Raw genomic sequence first — 25,910 nt, 5'->3', positions numbered from 1 at the left:
CAAATATAATAACTGGAAGCAGGATAATAATCTAATTCTACATTTTTATCACATTCAAAAATATGGTACACTTTTAAGCAAAATATGCTGAAATCGTCTGTTTAGCCAAATAAATTATTAAATGTTAAATAAAACGATAACTTAAAATGTTAAAAACACTATAACGCTTAAAATCATTATATTCCAGTGGTGCTTAATTTAAATTTCTATGTACATAGAAACAAATATGTAACAAACATAATTATGTTTTACTAATTATCTTCTCTTTGCCTTTCCAACGTGTTTTTGGACAGATTTGGCAACCAAAGAGCCCTTGCTTTCCGCCATCTTCTGATCACTACTGAAAAAACAACTAAACCGCTTCCGTATTCCTTCCACCGACTAAACTAGAAAAGGAAACGAACCAGGAACATTTCATACACACGCGGAGTAAAAAAAATTACCTTCCACCAGCACGCCTGGGTCGGCATTCGGCATTGCGGGAGCGACAGTGCTCTCTCTCCCTTGTAGCTAGCGGTCATGCCAATGTCTTTTGTCGATGGGACTGAATTATATTTAACTACCTATAAATAAATCCTGATGATTATTTTAAATTCTGTTTTGTATGTAATCCTGTTTATATTACTGTTTGCTGTTGTCTGTTATTACTATTCTGATTATTATTGCGGTTGTGATTACTATTTTTATTAGCTGTTTTATTATTGATTTGTCTTGTTTTACTTATGTTTCTAAACCAGTCAATTGTAATTATATAAACATTTTAAATTATTCACGTCTCAGTATCTTGATCGAGCCGCGAACAGATTTAAATAGATAGTAATGGAAACAGATTATAATAGATTTATAATTATTAAATTAGATTTTCAACTTACCTTATTTTAATCCGGTCTCCAAAATATAAAATATCGAAAAAATATAAAATAATTTATATCATTCGTTATTTACTCATCATCTATCCACTACTATTCTTCATTGTGTTAAACATCTTTAAATTTATATTCAGTATCTCTATAAATTGTGTACTCATGGCTTCTAGTTTCAAGATTTTATAATGAATGTGAATGTTTACTTTTTATCATAATTTTTGAATGATTGCTATGAAACAGAATTTATAATAATTTTATTGTTACTTAAAGTTTTAACTTTTTATACGTTAATTTTTTTTAAAGTTATTTTTACTTACAGTGTACAATTTTTACTCGTGTTCACATTAAGAACTTGCCTTTGATGATTGCAGCTTTGGTCAACGATGTAGACCAAATATTAAAAACTTTGAACTATAGCAGTTACAAAAAAGTTTTAAGATGGTTATTTTTTAAATAAAAAAAAGTTTAAAATGTTGATATAAAATATTATTTTCTCCTAAATATGATAAAATTATTTAATTTATTGAACTATATTGTGTGATGAAGATTGGATTTATTTTCTCAACAGTAGATAAGAAATAAATGAAGCACAAGAGAAGTGATTAATTCATTTTAAAATTCTTACCCTTATAGGGGGAGTGTGACGGATGTAGTGGTTAGCGTGTTGGTTTCTAAATCAGCTGTACTTAGTTTAATTCCTGGTGATATTTTTTCACCTATTATTTCATCCACCTTATTTTCTTAGAATATACGCATAAATGAAAATACCTTTGCCTTTGGGGATTATTATTTAAATAGCCAAGAAAATTAACGTCTATACACCAACTTTTAGTTTTAAAAATATAATATTATTTATTCCACAAAATACATTCTTGTCGGATAACTTATTAGCCAGTTTTAGCCTTTGTTCCTTTAAAATTCATTAAATGTTTCTATACATTTAAAATTAACATTATTATTATTATTATTTTTTAATTTTGTGTGTGTGTGTTTTACGGGCATCGACTTCTAAGGTCATTAGCCCTCGTCATATTTTTCAAAAGAGGTTAATATCACCATCAGGATCGTAAGGGTGTGAAGGGCCCTTACATTTTATTTAAAAGCACAAACGTACACATATCATTTAACTACAAAACATTAAAACAACACTTATGGGGTGTAAAGGACCCCGATCTTAAAATTACAGAAAATAAAAAGCAAAGTATATAAAATGGAAAAAGATAATTCTTTACAATATCATTAACTCCTTCTACCTGTCTCGCTTATTTTATTTAAGTACCCTCGAGGCGACACGTAACCCTTCGGGGTCCCCCCCCCCGTGTCATAAGAGCAGTCTGACCACCTGTTGAGGACGACCAGAGAACCCCTCGGCGGGGAGGTTGCTCTTCCCGGTCCTAACCTACATGGCTTCAGGAATGCATTGCGCATACATACCCTTGGCCCCACACCCTCAAATAAAGGGTCCCTTTAATGAAAAAAGTGTTGAATAAATTAAAAAATTTGTAAATATAAAAGCCTTTAAATAACTCTCACATTATTAAGAAAAAACCCATAAATAGTATCCCCCCAAAAGTAAGTAAAAGTAAGTACAAGTAAGTTGGGTAAAAACCCAAAAGTAAGTTAAATATGTTGACAGATAATGGGAAAAGTACTCTGAATTATATTATTCCTTTGTTCCTTCTTTCTAACCTTAACTTACTCTTAATTGTATTCCTTTCTGTGAACTTTGCATTTCTTTATTGTGTGTCAGTTTCACACAACTAGAAAAGAGTGGTCCTGTAGATTTTCATGAATTGTCAGAAGAATTATTAAAATTCTGTAAAAAAAATTGTAAATAAACTAATAATAATAAAAAAATTCACTTGTTCAAAGAGGCTAATATAATTATACTTAAAAACCCAGTAACAATACATTAAGTAGATCATGTCAAAAATGGATAGATATGCTACTTTCATAGGTGAAAAAGGAACTGTTCCAGCATTCCTCTTGGTGGATCCAGGTAAAACCTTGTTCAGAGCAGCATCACAAAATAAATTATATGCAGCATCATTGTTAACTACGGTGATCTATGCGAACTGATTCATTGAACCTAAGATACCAATTTTATCTTACATTTTACCTTACTTCACACCCACAATTTCCAAAATGCAACTTACTCCTTACAATGTTCCATGAGAAGCAAAACTATAGTTTACAAAGTCTACCATTTTATCAGGAACTAACTAATGATACTTTTTTAATGAAAATATAAATAAAATCTTATAAAATAAAAATACAGATTTATATTTTTTCTATGTACTCTTCAAAACAAACATTTTATACATGTATTAAAATTAAATTTCTTTACCTGATATATATTTATCAAAACTTAAAAATCAAAAATTCAATGAAAAACAAAATATGAACTTGCAGAAGGTTTAATAGCACCCAAAATATTAAACCTTATTTTCATAAGGTGGTAAATATTTGTTTATGCTTCAACTTATTTTTCCACCAAACAATAAAATCATTAGTTTTCAGAGAAAAAAAAACAATTTTTTCTGCCATCTGCAATACCAGTAATGAACTCCAATAAATAATAATATTTATTTATAATCTCATTTCATAAATTAGTTATTTTATTTAGGTTTGCTTTAAATTGTGAAACTAATAATTAACATACAAGAAAATATTACTTGTATTTATTACATAATGAAACACAAATATAATATGTCAAATTCAAACATGAATAAAATACAATTTCTTTATGCATACATCTTAACCTAAAAACAGATGATTATTTTAATTAAACATATGAAATGAATTTTTAATTTAAAGTGCCAATCAAAATATGAAATTAACTTGAAGGTAAGTATGAAATCTGCTGCCAATCTGCACCATTAATATAATAAAGTTTTAGATAATTTAATAACATAACTTTCTTTACTTGTAATGAAAATTAATACATCTTTTCCATAACATCAATCACTCGTCGTAACTAAAATTGTTGTTTCTAAATTACAATATTAAGATAAAACTGTACAGAATAATGCTGCTTAAAATAAAAGTAGAAGTAGCACAACAGAAAATCCTATTAGAAACATTATTAAGTAAGCGCAAATTAAGAAAAACAATAATTTGAGATTATATTTGAAATTAAAAACAGTATTAAGTAAAAAATCACTAGCGTATCAGAAATATGTATTAAGTAATGAAATCTATCAGTTGATAATAAAAATATGAATCTGCTGGTACATTTGATATATTCAGAAACGGTTCTTAATTTTGAAATTCCAATAGTCAAGCTATTTATTATCCTCACAACTGGTTCTAAATATACATCAGTGTTGTCTATTATCTGAACACTATTGCATTTTGTCTTAACCGCTTACCAACTTATAAGTCTCTCAAACTCTCGGCTTTCTTTATACCTTCATTTCAAGTTCTTCTGGGTAATGTGGGAACCAACCCATTGCCTGTTTAGGTCATCTAAGTTTGTCATACATTGAACATACCAATACCAAGTTGTCTTCTCTCAATGTCCTCTACAGTTGCCTTCCAGTCCCGCCTACTTCCTGATATCTTACTCTATATACTCATGAATTCCTTACTGATGATAGTCATGCATCCATTTCAATGGCTTCAAAAATATTCTTATGTCAGTTGGTAATTCTTTAAGACTCTGATCCAAACTGTAGACTACTTTTAATAATCGTATTATAAATGTTGTATTTGTGGCATTTTGTTATATGCTTATTCAACAAAATCCAATTCAGACATCCTATCGCTTGTTTTATCTTATTGTGCTATTTATAAAAGTTTAAAAACACTAAAATTTATTGCATTCAAACTTATAAATAAAATGTTTACATGTACATAATTTTTATCCTTTTCTAACCAATTTTATTTTTAATATTCTTCTTATATAATCTAAGAAAAACATATTGAGACACCAACAATCACCAAAATTTTACACTCAAGCAAATAAAACTAACATTTTTAAATAATAAATTACTCATGTCTCACTTTCTAAATACCTGAAAATACACAGCCAAAGATTTTTTTGAGAAAATAATCCAATCAGTTCCTCTTAAAAGTAATGTGATATTCTCAATGGTGCAAAAATAACATACCCCGATTGTTTTTATTTTTATTTTCATTACACATGAAGAAAAGATCTATTAAATTATGTAAATCATTATTAAGTTTTATGGAGGCTAACTAAGGAAATTGAACAATGAGGTGTTTCCCACTGACTATTTGATGAACCAAGTATACAATTGCATATCAGCATATCACATTCTCTCCAAAATGTAGGTTATTCAGCCATTTAAGTGGCATCCTATCTCTGTTCACCCCAAGGACTTGCTAAATAATGAACTTTCACTGAAAAAATTTGGGCTGGTATCTCTTGTACCTCAGGTGCTACACAAACATCACAACGATTAAAAAAGGTGAAACTGGTAGTGAAATAAAAAATTAATACATTTCTTTTTTTTATGAAAAAAATGTACTGTATACACTGCTGAGTAAGAGATTTAAAAAAAAATTTAATTGAATAATTAAATGATGAAAAATTAATAAGTGTTTTAAAAAAGTAAACGAGTTTTAATCATTTCAACTACTTACCTACTTCTAATATATACCATTCATGTCTTTAAATTAAAGAACAACTTTTCCTCATTTACATTTATAATCCATAATAAGCAGTAATCAAGGTTAACCTAGGTCAACTACCTTATGATATATGATTTTAGGCAATGATTTCTTTAAATAAATACAGATTATAATAAAGTTAATTTAACAAAAACATTTCCTCACAAAATTTAAGAAGTATTTAACATACACACAAATACTTAATACATAAGTACATACATATGTTCATAATGTGAAAATATTTTCACCAGTTTTGATGATTCTTACGTTATTTTTTTAAGAGCATGGTCTTCTGAACCCATAGTAAGAGTTTCTCAGATAACATCAATCATCAGTGGAAGAAATTGAAAACAAAATGTTACATTATCATATAGATAACACTGTTAGGAAAAAAAAATTTAATATTTCTCCAAGTGTGATTCCATTTCATGAATTGCTTTTTTACATACATTACAGATCTGTAAATACAAATTTTTCTATCACCCTTAGTTTTAAATAAATTACGCTTAAAAAAAAAATTAAGTGAAAATATAGTTAAAATCTGTAAAATTTATAATTTTGCATGGCCATACCTGTGTTAGAATGATTTCGCTAATGCTTTTCTTTTGTAAATAGCCTCATGCACATCCCAAATTAATATTCACTAGTAATCAGCTAGCATGTTAGTATTCCATTTCCCTTTATAGCAGCTTTCAATCACTGAAATGTCTTGGTGGAAACATTCATTGTGTTGGTCACTTATGTCTCCGAGGTTGTCCGGGAAAAAATCCAGCAGTGAGTGGATGAAATGTATTTTCAAAAACATATTACATGCCACAGCTCTGTATGAAGTAAGAAGTTGATTAACAATATCATAGTAATTATCGTATTTTTGTTTGCCGAGAAATGTTTTACACATGTCCTTAAATAAGTCCAAGCTGCACTTTCTACATTATTTAATGCTGAGTCAAACACATCATCCAACAAATATTCCTTCTTAAATTTTTCCTTCACTTACATTCGGAAATTCCTACCTGATGTACAAAAATCCGGGACTATTCTTCTTCATTGCTTTTACAAAATTTTTCATTAGTCCTAGCTTGATATGGGGAGGAGGTAAAAATATTTTTTTGGGTTCAACTAAGGGCTCATGAATAATATTTTTCGCATTTGATATGAGTTGTCTTGTTTCTTCCACTCTTTGGTAACATAATATTTAACCCTAGCACAGCTATCCCATTCGCAAAGAAAACACAAGTTAGGCAAGCAGCCTAACTGCATGCCTAACAAAATAGCTATAACTTTCAAATCATGAATTATGTTACAGCTATGTTTTTTATAATTTATTTTTTTAAGAACATATTTCATCATATTGTATGTCTCTTTCAAATTAATACCATAAACGATAGGTATTGAAGGATATTTGTTACTGTTATAGAGTAGAACCATTTAAACTATACTTGGACAAATTTATGAGAAGGCACCAGTTTATGACCTTGTTCAAGTGCAACATAAGCTCATCAATATTTGTGCAATAAACCAAATTATTTTCATCAATAAAGTACTGAGAAAGTTCTTGTCGGCTTCAAAAGCCCAAAATTTTGTATTTTTTTAAAGTAAATTCCAACCTTGCAGTTTTGATCCTAACAGTTCAGCTTGATTTTCTGATAAATTTAAATCCCTAACAAAGTCATTTAATTCACTCTGTGATATAAGATGTGGCTTATTGGAAGATAATTCAAAATAAAAATCATTGTTGTGTTCTTCAGTGCTACCTGATTCTTCATTGCTGGAACTGGAATAACTTCACTGTGAGGTACAGACCTGATTGCAGATTGCAATGAAGGATATTTTACAGTATGTTTAGATTTTTTAGAAATTCCAGACATACTTGTTAAACAAAAGTAACAACCGGTAATTGCAATAAAGGGTATTTAACAGTATGTTTAGATTTTTTAGAAATTCCAGACACACTTGTTAAACAAACGTAATAATCGGTTACATGATCCCTTGGTTCACACGAAAACATAGGTACACCAAATGGCAAAGCTTTCCGTGCACCTTTCAGACATCATCTTAAATATACAGAACAATTAATAAATACTATACGAGGAGCCCACGTCTTATCCTGATTATCAATTTTACATTGAAAATACAAACGATATGCTTTTTTAATTAAAGGTGTAATGTTTTTTTTTCTATTTGATTTTACGGTAAACTCACCACATACATAACAAAAGGAATCCACATCATTTACACAATTTTAAGCCATTATGACATTGCACTGTTAATAAACTTAAGACAACAAGACTGAACAAAATTAATTCATTCCTAAATCCAATGCATAATACAAACAACACAGCTGTACTTTCAGCTACATGTTTTGACCTGCACAGACATAATTAATGTTGTCCATGAAGGCTCACACTCTTCAGTATTAGATATGATGTTATAATATGTGACTATGATATGACTTAATTCTTTGTCTAGTATTGTTTGCTTATAGCTTACTAATTATGTTAATAAAGTTAAACAATAAAAAGTGGGCTAACAAAATACAATATAGGAGCTTTAAAATGTTAACTATATGTTGAAAAATGAAAAAATCCTTTAATTAAAATTTAAATTTTTTTCAAAAATGGTGGGGATAGAAATATTCTGAGTTCATATTCATTTTCAGCATCAAAAACAGATTAAAATCATGTATCGCATGTTAGGAAACAAAAATTATGTTTATCAGTGTAATGTGAAGGTACTTAATTTATTTTTTTTATTAACAACATGCTAATACTAATACTTGACTGTTTTAGCATAATTATGTATATAAACTGATGTCATTCCAAGTATTTTCATTTGAAACTATACAAAAATTAGTTGAAAAGCTTAAAATAATAATACAAATATCCCTTATACCAGATAGTCTTGGTAAACCCTCATTTAACAACATGTGTCTGCGTTCCTTTTCTTATTTTTATCAATACACTATATTCTTTCCTAATGTGTTTCTTATGAATGTTTTCACATGGTCACTGCTATTTTGAAAATACATATTTTAATTTTTTTTAAATATATTTAAACATTATTTTTAAAAAATTGACTTAAATAAAAATAAAACTAACTTCAAAAGATACACTAAAAAGTAAAAAATAGTACAATTCAATTCTTCTTCAAAGCTTCACTTTTTGAAGTCTGTGCCAAATTAAGTTTTAGCAAGTTGCGTTAGTTATTGTTTTGGTATGCTACACAATAAAATATTTATATATGCTTAAGTATAATGACAAATTTATCTGGTGTTTCAGACTTACTGGTACTCGCATTATGCTCAGGGATGGTGATACATATAGGACCATGTATTTTAGTAATAGGAGGTACCTGTCCGGATCCTAATGTATCATTCTATTTATACACAAGGTCAGTGTAATCATATTAGATAAAATATGTTGAAGTTACTTTTATTTTGTTTTACCGTTTATTATGATTCAATAAAACAAATTTAACTTCAGTTATTATACAACAATTAAAATTAATTCACAGTTAAATCATGAAAAGATTTCTAAATGAACTCAACCAAACTCAATCTTTAGTCCTATCATGACTGATGTAACACTGTAGAATAGTCATCACCAACAAAGTTGTTAAGTTATTCATAACTCCTGAAATTATGTTAACTATCAAATAAGCTCAAAAGCTTTTGTTCCAAAGTTAATATCTAAACGTGGTATCTAAATGTTGATGACCATCATAAAACTGATAATTTCTAATGATCAGTACTCACTACCGACTTGTCTATCACCAGAACAAAATTTTGAAATAGTTTGTAGACAACATAAGAATATCATTAAATAATGGTAAGAATAAGTACTTACAGTATAAAACAAAGATTACTTATTACTGGCAGAAAAATGTTAAAAAGTTTACATTACTTCAATTACAAAAATAAAATAGATTTGCAGAAGTCCACAAGAAAAAAATTATTTGAATATGTTATTATTATAAATATTAATATGATAGACCAAATTTGGCAATATTTTTAACATCAAAGTTGATGGAAAAGTTACCATCTGATATTAGTATATCTGATAACAAAAATTAATCATAAAGAATATAAAGCCCTTTATTTTAAAATATATAAACAATTTTTACCTTTTATATTTAATCCTTTCCCTCTCCTAAAAATAGATTTAAGCGTATTTTCCAGTTCCTTGATAATATTAAAGACAAGATAAAAAAGACAAACAGAATTAAGGCTGGTATGCTTCTTTTTTTATTATTGATTGATAGTATCTACAGACTATTCTATAACGGAATATTCAACAGATTTGTACATAGAAACAGTGTCATTAAAAGGAAACTCTCAGTTTAATTACCTCTATTTTAACAATTTAATGGGTTGTTTTTACAATTTAATGCCTTTAAATTTAGTCAAACACAATGTGGTCATTTTGACCAATGAAATTAAGCTTTGAAAGGTTTGAAATAAGTTGGATGTTTGTTTCAGTCTTTGTAAATTCATTGCCATGTGATTTTCGAAGACTTCAATTCTTTCTTCAAATTTATTACTGAATTTTGAAATGTCTTCTTTGATGGAAGAAATTATCTGTATGAATGATTTTATTCATGGTACTTAATGTACCATGGTTCTGAAGAGAATTTTTAGCAAATATTTTGACATGTTGAATTATTTCTATCTTTAAGCTTGATGAAGTGCCCCATAATTGGAAAAACATAATTAGTTGATGAAGTGCCACATACAACCACATTGGTTTTGGAAATGATTTATATAGATTATTATGAACAGTGATAATTAAGAAGCCAAAAGAATTGCTTGAATTCTGTATCTGCTCCTTGCAAAATATTTTGGATGCATTTTTCCCATTTAAATCTTCTATGGTATACCTCTAGTGCAATACTTACACCATATATATTTATTACCAACCAATCTATTTCTCTCTTCACAAAATCTGTTATAAATTTTTTTCTTTTTATTTATTTTGAAATCCCTTCATTATGTACTATAATAACCCATAAAATTAAACTAGTAGTTAATTCTTTTTCTTCGATTTTTTTTCTTTCAATATCAAAAATATTTTTAGTTTTATTTAAAATTACAACATTTTGTTCTGCTATTTTGATCTTTTGCTTTAATCAAGAGTTGAATTTTTTAAACTTTTGTTAGTTTTACGATTGATTTTACTGATATTAATTTTTCTAGAATTAAATTCTATTTTAATTTTATTGCAAAGCTTTATTCGTTTATTGGCAATTTAAAAAAGTAAAGGTATTAAAAAAGGGTGCTTTTCCGCACAAGCTTTTGAGTTTTACAACAATGTTGTTGGAAACAACTAGAGATATAGTTCAGGGACCAACTTTTTTATAATTTTCAAGGAAATACTTATAAAACTATCAATATAAGACTGCAGTAAGTATATTTGTAGAACTGTGCGATAAAACATGATAATATTTTTTAATCCTTACTTTCAAATTAGTGGAACTATTCTTCTGAAAGTTTTTTGGGGCTAATTATGTACACAATTCAAAAATTTATATTTATTTTAAATTGCTTATACAGGTTCAAGTTAGATTTGACTGTAAAAGCAGCAAAGTTTTTTTCTATATTTCTAATTTTTACCTTTAATGTTTTAAAAATAAAAGAAGTATCTTTTTTACATGTATATAAAATTATATACATATAAACACATATTTTACAAACAGTAGTAGATTAACTGACAAGTCAATCTTTTTTATTAAACTTTCTTTTTATTGTAAGTACCGGATTGGTCTAGTGACGAACTTGTCATTGCAAATCAGCTGATTTCAAAATCGGGAGTTCTAATGTTCAAATCTTAGTAAAGACAGTTAGTTAATTTTATACGGATTTGAATACTGGATCGTGGATACTGGACTTCTTCGGTATTTGGGTTTCAATTAACCACACATCTCTCAGGAACAGTCGGCCTGAGACTATACCAGACTATATTTAATTTACATTCATACATATCATCCTCAATCATCTTCTGAAGTAATACCTTATGATGGTTCTGGAGGCTAAACAGAAAAGAAAGAAAGGTTATCTGACACCAGTGCTTTGGGCTGTTGTGGGAGGTATTGACCTTGACTGTTAGAAAACTCTTGTGCAGTTACTTGGTTTTTACAATTACAACTGTTTTGTCTGGGTTCAGGGCTAGATCTCATTGGGGTTGTATGTGATATGTATTTACTAGTCATTTAATTACTGTATGAGTTTATAATAATAACCATTTTTACTCACAAGAAAATAGCAAAATTGCTCTAAGCGAGCATACTTCTATGGCTTTGAGGGACATTGGGATTGCAGTTGGTGTTGAGAAATGTTGTGTGTCTTCAGGATTATTAGCAGCCACAATAATTTAAGAACATTTTCGCCAAAACAATAGGACAAGTGTGATGAAAATTCATCCTCAGAAATCAGGTAAGGACCTTCAGAGAGATCTATTGGCTATTGGTAGAGCCTAACTGAAGCAGGGTCAAGGTCAAAATCCAATTAAAAAATATAGTTACTAACACTTACAATGGAACAAAAATTTTGACTCGGACCAGAAAAAAACAAATATTAAATTTATGATGACAAAAAGGTGACATTCAGTGTTGAATCACACTTTATAGTAAAAGGGTTCAGAATAATGCTGTTAAATGAAGCAGTGATGAATAAATGAGAAACAAACATCTTCGGCAGGATTCTTCATTAACAATTTTCTAAAAAGTATGTTTTAGGGTTATTTCACATCTATCTGAATATCTATGAATATACATTATACATTATATGTTTTTAATATGAGTTTTATCTCACTCAAAAATGTTTAGATTTAAGTAAGTTATTTTTATTATTGTTGAAATAATTAAAAATTTTTTCGTTTTTTGCAAATACCTTTTAATTAGAACATGACTGAATAATATATTTTATTCTTCAATATAATAGTCTAGTATTCTGTATAAACCAATTTATGAAAACTATTCCTAAGTATAACTTTTCAACATTGTGCGATATAAATATGGGAAATGAATCAGAATATTTCTAATATGGTTCATTAACTAGTCAGAAATAATTTTTCTGAATGTATTAATTAAAGTTTAATTCAAGAAAGAAATTTTTCACAGTCCCGTAACTATGTCTAGGCATGGTATATAAAGAGGTTAAAGAATAAAACTAAGAGTACATGTGAAACTTTTACCTTGAGAAGTTTTCTGAGCAAAACTGCATACACTGATTACGTATTAAAAATAATAGCAATTATTGAATAGAAAGTTAACAACTATGACCAAAATTCAATATTTAATCAATCTGAAATTACAGAAATATCATGAACAAACATGATATTTCAAGAGTCAATGAGTAAGTGTCTCTGTGTGTCTCTGTGTGCCTCTGTGTGCCTCTGTGTGCCTCTGTGTGTCTCTGTGTGTCTCTGTGTGTCTCTGTGTGTCTCTGTGTGTCTCTGTGTATCTCTGTGTGTCTCGGTGTGTCTCTGTGTGTCTCTCTCTCTGTGTGTGTGTGTGTGTGTGTGTGTGTGTGTGTGTGTGTGTGTGTGTTTGTGTGTGTGTGTATGTTATACACACACACACATATATTTTACATATCATATTAAAAAGTTATAACTGCTAACTAAAGTGTTAATGTTACCTTACCAGAAAAAATCCAGACGAGGCACAAAAGGTTGTCATCTACTCAAAATGGGATAACATTTCATTATCAAATTTCAACGTATCCCATCCTACTAAGATTCTCATTCATGGATATAATGGGGATATGCATCTGGGTCCACTTTTGGATATCAAAACAGGTAATACAATTAAAATTTATACTAAATGGAGAAATTTCAGAAGAATGATTCACAAATAAGGTAAAAAATTATAATATTTAAAAAATTTAAATATCAGTAGTGAAGTTAAAAAAGTAGTGTTAAGAAATGAAGGGAAACTCTGTATCATATGATATTTTACATATTTTTACGTAAGTGAAAGAGTAAGTGCTGATTCATTTAATTATAAATTTAGTGGTATTTAAAAATTAAAATGGGATTTATAAATTATATAACACTGTGAACAATGGACAGGAAGACCATACTCCTACCCCTTGATATCTGAGAAATAGTTTAGAATAATAGTTATTGGGGACTTTAATAATCGCTATGTAAATTATTATTTTATTCAGGAATCAACAATTCCATCATCATTTCATCAAAACCATTCTGTTTTTTTAATTCAACAGACTCCTGTATGGTTATTTAAAAAAATAACACTCAAGAAACAAAATACCTTTATATGATGAAACAAAAATCGCCACCATTAAAAAAAATTAAAATACTAATGAATTTGGTTGATATAATGCATATTAAAGATCATTGTAATAATTTACCCTTTTAAAAAATTATTTTTTCTAGAAGCAATTCATACAAAGGAAAAAAAAATTATTTTCTTCTCAAAGCTTACATATGGATATTTTATGTACAAGAGGAGAAGAAACAGACTGTAATATGTCACTATGTCTCTAAGTCACTATCTAAGACTAATAAAAAAAAACAAGTAAATGAATTCTGATTTTTGTTAACGATATTAAAAGTATGATATCCTTCATGCTGATATTTGTTCAAGAACACTTGAATAATCTAGGGAACACATAGTAGAAATAAAAAGATTACATGATGCCAAATCTAGCAATATAAAGGATGTTTTAATGTAATAATTGTTTTTACACACATGGAAAATGCTGTGTGTGCAGCTGCATTGTCGTGATGAAGAATGTAATCAGTTTTTCACAATTCTTGTTTTTTTCTTACTCTTTTTCTCAGCTTTCCTAAAACTTTCCTTATAATAATGCTGGTTTAATGTTGGGACTTCTAGAACTCATTCTACCAAGAGTATGCTCTTTACATAAAAATATACAATGAGAATAACTGTGAATCTGGACTTTCTTTGATAAGTTTTTCTCACTTTTGATGAGAAGATGTTTTCCAGTGCATTGACTGTCATTTCATCTTAAAATCATTCCAATGGTGTTTTTCTCAATTTTACTACAAATTTAAAACTAATACGTTGCTCAGAATTTAAATTTAGCATTATTCTGGCACACAAGGAAAACTCAATGGTACTAAATAATAAATCACAATTAATTGAACACAAGAATGTTGATGTTAGTCATACAATTTCAGACAAGTCCAAGGTCTCTGCCAAACAATTCAGAATCAGTTCTCACTGATTTCTTAAAGTAGTAAAAACACAGTCTTGTTGTTTAATAGACACGCTTCATACTTCCTTGTTCATCTTAAATATAACTATTCTATATAGAAAATAAATAAAGTTTACTACAAGAAACTGCATAAGCTTTTCAAAACAGTAACATGTTTTCCTACTATTATTTTTTTTTCTACTACGAGAACTTGAACATAGATTTATACACTATTTTAATCACGAAGAGGAATATAACTAAAATTACTTGCTTGAAATCTTATTGGCTGCAAAAGAAAATGGAATATTTTAAACCACTCCATTGCAGTCAACTACAAAAATGTGGAGTGTTAAGTTTCCATTCTGATCACATGCCTACCACAAGTGGTTACATGAGAATTAATCACTGATTCTTCTTAATACCAAATAAACAATTAAACAGGCAGCAAAATATCTGAATGCTTATTTATACTCGCCCTTTAAGTCTTTGAATAAAGTGTATATTATTTCAAAACTACAGAATGCAATGTTTCCCAGTTATATTACACGTTACAATACAACAGGTAAGTTATGTTTTGCAGTATTTTTTATGTAAAGATATTTTTCTTCTACAAAAAGAATATTTTTTAATTAAAAATTTAATTTTTTTTTTTTAAATCTCAACATTTAAAAATTCTAAAAAGTTAAAAGTTCTAAATTGTAATTTTAAAACTACGTACGCATCAAAAGAAATCAGAATTCTATAGATGAAGACATTAACAAAAGAGGTATATAACATTTACATCTTTTTTCATTAATATTATTAATTTAACAATTTAATAATTTTTCATTAAAAAATTGAGAAAAATATATTTGTGTGGTAGATAAGTGTAATCCAGTTATAGCACTGTATGTATACAATGCAATAACACCAAGTGTTCTTTCTGATTTCCAAACTAGGAGCACTTTATTCACTTCTTTATATCATTATAATTTATTGCAATTTCACTAGTAAGTCAATATGTAATTTATCACTAAACTGGCAATCTGTGAAAAATAATATATTAGAAACAACCAATTGTTGGAGGACAAATAATTTATATTTTACAATACTTTGTTTATTTTTTATTTTTTAATTATTACAGAATACTTAAAAAAAGAAGAATATAACATATGGCTAGTAAATTGGCCAACTTTATGTGAAGCCCCATGTTATCCAATGGCAGCATATAATACAAGACATGTTGGGGAATGTGCAGCTTATTTCATAAAAAGATTACAACAATATCATCCTATACCAGATATACATATAATCGGTTTCAGTCTTGGAGCACATGTTGCAGCATTCACTGCAAATCATTTAAAACCCTATTTCACATTACCTAGAATTACAGGTAAATAATAGTATTATAATTAATGTAATAATAAAAAAAATATTAGTTAATTAATATCTGTTGGTTTTGTTAAAAATTAACCAAACTTTGTCAAATTTAGAAAAATTTTATATTATTATTTAGGATATTATTTTATTTTTCCTAAAACTAATGACCCCAAATTAATTAATTTCTATCACATCATAGAAATAATATATCTTAGAATACACAAGAGTAAACTTCTTCACCACTTTACCTTTAATATTCCACATTTGAATAGTAACAAATACAGGAAACCAGAAATGAGGGTGACCCAAATTCACAATCTGGGTCTCTTTACTGCATTCTATAATAAAATAAGTAAGCTCATTTTTGTTACTAAGCTTGAAAAACTCAGTGATCACTGAGTGATTTTTAATGTAAGTCTTCCAGTTTATAACAAAAATATCCAGATATTTTAACAGAAAATGAAAAGTAATTAAATCAGGAAATTTCAGTGTTATTAGTGAAAACATAAAACTATCAACTTCACCTGCAAACTATAAGTTTCTAAATGTTACTTAAAATATAAAATGTTGTATATCATTCACTAGGCAGTAAAATAGACTCTGCTATAAATTATCTTCATTTCAACTTCCAAAGCATATTTCAAGCAATTTTGTCCACATGTAAGCAATTTCCCAATTTAGCAGAGCTCTATTTTTGACTTTATTTCAACTGATGGTATTTCTAGCCATTAACTTAAAAATATAATAATTTATGACTATTTATTTCTGTTGATTATTTACAATACTTTTGTCCTTTGTTTATGAAATCAACTATTATTCAGAAATAGTTTTTTTTGGTGAAAACAAGAGGAATGTCAACCAAGGAAGAAGACTGGGCTTTCAAAACCAAGACAATTTCTTTTCTGTCAAAACTTTCTAAGTTCATTCTGATTTTGTGCATAATGGCTGACATAGGCCATATTGCATAGCGGTATGTTATCACAACCAGATGCTTGTGATCAGTTGCTTTATGGGGTTGTATACGTACACATATTTCTGCCTTATGTGCTCAGTCAACTGGAACTAGATATCTATATCAAGATTGAATAGCTGTACCAAAGCCTATGGTAAGCACTGGACCAGACCCGCTCCTGACAAAATAATTCATTGTTCTCAGCAGAATCCCACTAGAAACTGGAAGGGTCATTATATACATTCCTCAAGACAGACCTGCTGATTGTATGCTAGACTTCAATTGACAGCTAGGAAAGTTATTGGGTAAACAGCACTAATTATTTTTCTGTAGCCTACAGCAATACATATATGTTTAGCAGAAGGACGACCTGTAATGTCAAGGTAATAGCCGACAGTGCCATTCATTAGATTTGGTACTACTGGAGAGAGTGGCTGATTGCACTATATATATATATATATATATATATATATATATATATGGTTGGCAGATGATTAGAGTGATTCTATTAGGCATAAGCAGTGATATGTAAATTGATAGAATACCATACAGCTATGTGCAGGTTCATTACTTTTTATGTCAAACTGTCAGTCACCTGGGGAAACTGCAAGGATACACCAATTCACAATTTGGGTCACTTTATTACACTCTATATTAAAATAAGCAAGCTTATTCTTGTTATTCAGCTTCAAAGACTTATTCATTGTTTGTTTTTTAATAAGTTTATAACAAAAATATCCAGACATTTTAAAAGAAAATGAAAATTATATCAGTTTTTTTGTCATCACTTGAAGAAAATAGTGAAAGTTATATGCTATGTTTGAGATGAAATTCATATCACACCAAAGCAAACTGTCAGTAAAATTGAGGAAAAGCTAACGTTTTAGAAAGATTTGATATTTTGCATTCAAGATTATAAATATGTCTGAAGTATTATTTCAAAATTAACAGCAGGTTTTATTTTTACAAACAAATAGTTGGTTTTGTAACTTTTAAACAAAGTGAATATTTTTTTTAACTTAGAAGATATCCAACATGTTCTGTAATTCTTAAGCAATGACAGGATCCAATATTTTTATAAACAAATGCAATCCTTTCCTTTAGGTAAATGTAATGACAACAGTCAAGTGACTATCATAACTGCCAACTCAAGATCAGTTTTACTACAAGCAAAATTCGCTAAAATATTTTTAATAGTTTAAAATTACCAAAAAAAAGTCATATGCTACCATCACTATAACGTCAAAGGAGAAAAAATTATTGCCTGTAATAAAAAAGTAATCAAAGACAAAAGCTGAATTACAATGACTTTTTTTATTTTACTATTTTATAAGAGAACTTATTGTAAAAATAAATTCTAAAACATCCTATTCTTCTCCTTTCTGCTTTCCTATTGTCAATATATTGCTACGGCTGCACTTTAAGGAGCATACTAAATATAAGAACAAAGAAAAGAGGACTAGTAACAAGAAATACATAATGCACCCACAAACATTTATATATAATGCCAACAATTTTACAGAAGAAGTTTTTGATGGTGTATTCCAAGTGCACACAAACTTCCACAATATCATAACAAAGCACATGGATATACTATAGTCTAGAAGTACACATATTAAACTCCGATAATACATTACATAATAAACTGGGAAAAATTAATCCACATTCACTCAAAACACAAACTAGCAGTATAAACAACACCAGACCCAGTCTTTAGAACTCACCTCGTAAACAAGACATCTGTACAGAGATATTACAATAAATTTACATGTTACATATACTCAACACAGTCAAAAGGTACAAAATTTACTAATACTCAGCACTTAATAAAAACTACAGACTAAATGAGTTTCATAACTGTTTTAAGACAAATGCTAAAAACAGCACTTCTGTAGTATCACAGAGCATCAGACTGTAGTACAATACTAAAAATATCTTACAAAAGCATATTTCCAGTTATTTAGAAAGTTAATTATTATTTTTATTACTTATTATAACAGTATAAACATAATTTGGCTTATATTATATATATAATGATATATTAAACTTAATCAAAGTTTTCTGACTGATGGCATACATCTTCATAACAGTACCCGCACCAATAACATTTTTTGAAAATTCAATGGTAATTAAAAATTTTCAAATGAGTGAAACTTTTAAAAATAATAAAATTATCTATAATTATAGGGCTTGATCCAGCTATGCCATTATTTATAACATCAAACACACAACACAAGTTAGATCCAAGTGATGCCAGATTTGTAGATGTACTTCACACTAATGCTTTTGTACAAGGAATGCCTGAACGCTGTGGCCACATTGACTTCTACATGAATGGAGGCATAAATCAACCAGGTTGCTTCAGTGAAAAAAGTAAGTAAATATTATATCAGTAAAAATTTTTCTAACCTAAATAATGTTAAACTGCAGAAAAAGCGATCAAAAATCCAATATAAATTGCTACTGAATGTAGTAAACATAAAATTCTACATTAATGATAAAACATAACATAGTCATAAATGATTTTTGAGAAAATTTAAAAAGTCCAATCCTAAACATTACATTTGATATTTCTTTTATAGAAATAAGTAATAATTATACTACTACAACCTAAGTTACAACAATTCTGTTTTCTTCAACCTTTAAAATTTAAATTATAAAAGAACATGTTAAGAAATAGGTTAATAATTTTGTAGCAATATGACAAAAGTAATACATTACATTACAATGTAGTACATTGTATTACATTACAAAGTAATACAAAATACATTCTTTCCCCTTAAGGTAGTATCTATCTACTCTGTTGACCAATCCTTCTGGCAAAAAAAGTTTTTTTTTGGACTTTGACTTATTCACAATATTTATTTAAATCTATTTTTTGTTAAAATTGTATTTCCCTAAATTTTTGTCTAATTTTTCAGCTTGCTTACTATATGTTTCCTTTTCATTAATATCTTAAATAAGAAGTTGTAATTATAAATCACTTTTATTCTTTTCATTAAATAAATAAGAGATTACTCATATTTAATTTGAGTGGACAGATATGAACTAGATAAATAAACAAATACTTTTAATAATAACAACAAAAAATATCACTATTGTACATGATAAAAATTTAAAGGAGCTTATTTATTTTTAAATAAACAGGAGGCAACTGTGTGTTCCTAGTTATTAACCTGCTACATACAAAATGCATTTAAATGAGAAATTTATTTTAAACTAGTTTCTTCCAAATTGTACAATCAGTAAACTGAAATAGTCTTTAAATTTATAGGGATAAAAGTTAATAAATAAATCTATTTGAGAAAGAATTAAATGAGACAGGAGAACTTCTGTGTAATTACTTTGTTTTATGTAAATCAATCAAAATTTAGCATTCCATATTTATTCATCAAACTTCAACAACTAGACTTCTAAAAAGAGAAAATCTATGCAAGTTTATGAACTGTGTAGACTGATGTTTATAAAATTTAAAAATTTTAATTTTTCCTTGCGTACTTTATACTTTTAAGTATTCTTTATCAACAAAAAATTTTAATTTACCCTTTTGTTGAACTATGAATATGGAATCTTTGCTAAAATAGTACTTATTCTTAAAATAGAATAGTACTTATTCTTAAAAATAACAATATCCATCTCTATCAAGCCAAACAACAGAATAATTGTTTTTGTGTAATTCACAACACATTTTTTTGTGAAGAACATATGTATTGTGTTTCTATCAGCTTCATTATGGTTTCACTGACAATTTTAATAAATTATTGAACCACTAAAAAGATATTACTAGTAATTTATTTAAAATAAAAATTAAAAAAATTCTTTTACAGAAAGTTTCACTCTGATGTTTAAATAATTTTAATCAATTTTTTTTTAAATCCTGAATGTTCTGCATTCTGCTCAACTTGTACATAAATTTACGCTCAAACAATTTTCAATAACTTTGACTTTTGAATTATTTTTTTATACATATATATATTTAGTAACTTTTTATTATAGCAATTCATTCATTACTTCTTGTGTTTGTATTATACATAATTAGTATGGAATTTAATCACATCTATTTTAATTTTATGACTGCCTACTTTTTGATGCTGCTCTGATCAAGGTTTTACGATGATTTCCCCCAATCGATCCTGGTTAATTTCTTGACATATGTTTTAAGTAGGATATTTATCCTCTCCTGACACAATCTATATAATATATTATTATGTAATGATCAGAATAAAAAATTTATTTATTTAAACAAACCCATCATTTTTTTTACTTTGGTGGTTAATTACTCTTAATATTAATTCAAAAAATATATATATAAACTTAGTTTTAATTACATATCTTCTTATACTTGTTTTACTATTATTTTTAAATACTAATATGTACTTTAACAATTCTTTTCTTTCTGTCAATTTCATATTTTGTGATGCTACTCTAATCAAAATTTTCCCATGATGTCCATGGGGAAACCGTTCAACAAATATAGAAGCAGCTTTTGATTTTATCTGCGAAGTAACACACCTACCCGTCCCTGAGTTTGAATTATATAACATATCAGTTTGAATTCAATTTTCTTACCACAATCATTGGTAAGTGGATACTCTACTTTTATATATATCAGTTTGAATAAAATAGTTATTTAATAAAAAAGCCTGAAAGCAGTTGCCCAAACCTGTTAAACCTACTTATAGAAGAATATCTATGCTATAAAATGGTACCCAATTATATGTCTCTGAATACTTTCAAGTTATGCTGTGCATTCAAAACATAGTAAACTTAAAAATTTAGTCCTTAATAAAAAAGGAAGGCCTATAATCTATGAATCCAACAGCTTTATTTACTACAGAATAGCTCACCTTACGTGTATTAATTCACACTGAGATGACAGTGAATGTTAACTTTATGTGAATATTTTATTAAATAAACCAGTGGTTGAATTAAAAGGTTAGTAATAAAGTAATTTTATTATTAATTTAACATTTCTAATAATATTAATTTTTATTATAGATCCGATAGGCTGTGATCATCATAGATCACTGAAGTACTTTTCTGAATCTATAAGATCAGATAATGGTTTTTGGGGTTGGCCTTGTTCTGGAATGATGGCGTACTTAAGAAATGAATGTCCACCTCAAGGTGAAGCAGTACTCATGGGTGACAATGTTTCTTACACGTAAGATATTTTTCAGTTTATACACATACTATGACAACACACCAACATTAGGTTATTAAGTTCAAAGACCATGTATTGTATGTATTGATAGTCGCATTCATCTTATTTAAAATTGATATAAGAATAAAATTAATATTCTTTATATATATGACGTACATAATTGTGAAAAATTTATTTCAACAAGTTAGTTTACTTGCAGCAGTCATTTCAACAGCCTTCTTTTTTCACTGCAGTCAAAATCACGTCTAGTTTGAAATTTTATTGGTACATCAATAACATGTTTATCACTAAATTTATGGATTTTAAATTGTGAGAAACTTTATGGAGATTTATCTATCATGTACTGCTGCTTTGAACGATACAAAGAATTTGTGAGGGCCATGTGAAAAGAAAGACATTAATGACGACTCATTCATTGGACATCTCATCACCACAAAAGCAAATAACATCCACAAAATCAACTAAGATTTTTGAGGAGACAATGTCTGACCATTAGAAATGTACAAAAGGTTTACTTAAAAACACCGTTACATCCAATAAAACTTGTGTATTTCAATATCTTTATACAACTAAACACCAACACAAGACTTTAGAATCACAGAGGGTGAAAAGAGCACAAAGTGACGAAATCAGATTCATAGGCCGTGTTCACTGATTTCATTTTAATATTAATGGCATCATCACAATCGAATGGGTTCCTTACAGTCAACAGTTTATCTTAAAAGTTTTGGTAAAGCTTTATGAAATATTAATTAAGAAATGGTCACAAGATGATACAGTTGCATATTCTGCTTTGCCTGCTAAGCATGTTTTGCAAAAGAAATACAACAAAATACATCCTGATTTTCAGACCTTGCAACTTTTAATTAGTAATTGTATGGAAATTAATACGGGAAGACACCAAGCAAAAATGTTATCAGAAACCTTGAACTTCTCAAAAATCTTTCACTCAAGGCTTCCACGATTACTTCAAACAAGGGAAAGGACACACTCATTACTTTGTTGACTAAGGTGGAGATATATTCAGGATAATAAATATTCAAAGTTCATATTTTTACTCTAACTCGACTGTATAAGCCCAGTTTTGGAACTTTTCAGTTATATTTCACAATAGATGTTAAGAATGAATTGACAAATAAGACAATATTTATCTTCTTCACATATGTTAGGTGATGCATGTTAATGAAGCATCAAAAACTGTAAAAATAAGTAATTTATTACCATTATATATATTATTTATTAAATTCACTCATGTCATGACATCATCACGTTAAGCAAGATTAACGCTACTCATTACATTAATACAAATGATATTCCCCTCTGAAGATGATATTTTGATGAAAATAACTAAAATAAATGAAAAATGTATAAAAACAGTGAAATTAATTTTACAAAATTTACAATTTTTTTTACAAGAACTTGGAATTAAGTAATCAAACTAATCCTGAAAATTAAGTTTATAGGAAATTCCTAAATTTTAGTTCTTTTCTTCTTTAATTAATCCTCTTCAAAATTTAATTTGTTACTTCATCATTATCTTTCACTGTTTAAAGGTGCTGATGTCGCGTAGATTTAATTTTGAATTAATAGTATAAGGACGCTACAAATTTAACAAATAAATATGGTATTGCAGTATGGCACTCCATCTCTTTAACCAAACTTTTAATTACTATCGGTTTAAGTAAACCGGTTCACTGTCATCAGGTGGGATGAATCAGTTTAATTACTACCGTTTTCTACTCAATGCTTCTCGTTGTTTAACAGAATTGTTTGGAATAATGCTGCCTTTAATCAGGTAGCCCCTTCTAGAACAGAATTTTTAGAACAAATACTTAACACTAAAGAAAACAACATGTTATTAAATTTAGACTTTAATGTACTTCTTCAACCAAGCAGAAGTCTAATTTTTTTAGGGGATTAATTGATGTGTTGTTTTAAGATTTTACAAAAGATCCACAAAATTTTATACATAGCAATTTTAGTATACTGATCTCAACCCAAATAGTGCTATTATGTAGAGATAAATTTTTAGTAAAAAAGACTGCATTCTGTGAATACAGTCTTATATTAATAACCAGACCTCATATATTCAGCTACAAAATTAATTATAAACATCTACAAATAAAGTGTGTAATCTTTAACAGCTACTTTTTTAATTATCCAAACACACATAATTTTCCTGCAAAGTAAAAACATTGTATGAAATTTATTGTTTTACAACAGAAAGGAATATATTAATTTGTCAATTAATATCTGTCCCATTCTATGTATAACTTTGAGCCATGTAAGGCTTCCGAGGAACGGGATCACTGGTAAGAGTTGCTTTCTCTGAGAGTAATAATATTTATTACACTACCAGTCTCTTTGGTGAATGAGTAAAGGTGCTACAAAATTTTGAATGTAAAATGTAATTTAGTGGAATTTATTTGGCGATATGCAACAGTATTTAGCTAAATATAGAAGGCAACATGAAACCACTTCACACTCTTCCTTGTAAGCACACCATCAGACACTTGTTCTTGATTCACTATATTCTATACTGAGAGTACATTATAGTAATTATTACTCTGTTCGTTGAGCTCAAAATCTGTAAGACCTAAATTCAAGTAGCAAATTTCATTTGTTCTTTCTCAATAATAATTTATCATTATTACAATAATATGAGAAATTACTTCAATATTATATTAATTTTAATCATAAATCTACTTTAAGACCATAATTGATCATTCAATTTTTAATTATTATTTGTTAAGGAGTCAAGGGTACTATTTGGTATATACAGCAGCAACATCTCCGTACGCTCTAGGAAGATGGACTGGCGGTGACACAACAAAAACACGTTGGCAGCAATTGATAAATAGAAGAGGTGGTCGCAAGGAAGTCATAACACATTTAGTTTAATGAAGAACAAATAATTTATCAACTGATAATTATATAACTAATCAAATAACTATGATCAAATTAATAAGACTGTTAGATAAAAATGTAGAAAGATACATAAGTAATAATATATGAATATATCAATTTTTTGTATTGATATAATTACCAAATTTTCTAAAGTCATTTAATTACTTTGCAAAACCGTAAATTAAAATCGTGTGAAATTTTTTACTTATGCTTTTAGTTACTTTAAATTGTTTTTAATACAATTTTTATATTTAAGTTAAAAGTACATTGATGAAAATGATTAAAAAAATTAAATTATAATTATCTTAAGGAAGAAATTAGATGCTTTAAAAACAAAAAAATATATATTGGCTATTTATATAAATAAATAACGTTATAAAAATACCTAAATATTAAACTCAATTACAATTATCACCAAAAATAATTAGCAACACCAAGAACATAAACCGATATTGAAAAATCTTTTGAAAATAATTGATATCAACTAAGTTTTAGAAGTAGTTCAGATTTTTACATGAAAATTTATTCTCAAAAATAAAGGAAATTTTAATTCACTTAATTTCTTGAAGTTCATCTTGTTATCAGTAAAAAAAAAAAACAGACACAAAAAATCCTGATGTTAGGAACTATTTGTTAAAATCTTATTTTTCATCGCTTAAATGTTTTACAAAAATCCACTTGAACACATATGCAGTATCACAGTATATAAGATATTCTAGTATTATTAGATGTATTAGGAAATAACTCGCATAACATAAAACGTTGTTAGGTTATCTGTTGTATGTCCTAGCAGATGTATGTAGAATATCTTTGGATATTCCCTTAAAATCTCATCAAATTATATGAATA

At 27.9% G+C, this 25,910-nt stretch overlaps 1 protein-coding gene across 1 annotated transcript in view; it reads left to right on the top strand.

Moving 5' to 3' along the window:
* Positions 1-25,910, top strand: part of LOC142326542 (pancreatic lipase-related protein 2-like) — a 115,863-nt gene extending 89,953 nt beyond the window's left edge. Inside the window, exons 2-7 of the mRNA XM_075369122.1 lie at positions 8,780-8,891; positions 13,143-13,294; positions 15,803-16,051; positions 19,178-19,363; positions 21,989-22,154; positions 24,908-25,910. Coding sequence (XP_075225237.1) covers positions 8,780-8,891; positions 13,143-13,294; positions 15,803-16,051; positions 19,178-19,363; positions 21,989-22,154; positions 24,908-25,055 — 1,013 coding nt within the window. The 3' untranslated portion in view covers positions 25,056-25,910. The remainder of the gene's footprint in view (positions 1-8,779; positions 8,892-13,142; positions 13,295-15,802; positions 16,052-19,177; positions 19,364-21,988; positions 22,155-24,907) is intronic.

This window comes from Lycorma delicatula, chromosome 6 (genome assembly GCF_047948215.1).
Source record: "Lycorma delicatula isolate Av1 chromosome 6, ASM4794821v1, whole genome shotgun sequence".
Lineage (NCBI taxonomy): Eukaryota > Metazoa > Arthropoda > Insecta > Hemiptera > Fulgoridae > Lycorma > Lycorma delicatula.
The sequence above is the reverse complement of the archived record's forward strand: the minus strand, read 5'-3'. Positions and strand labels throughout refer to the sequence as shown.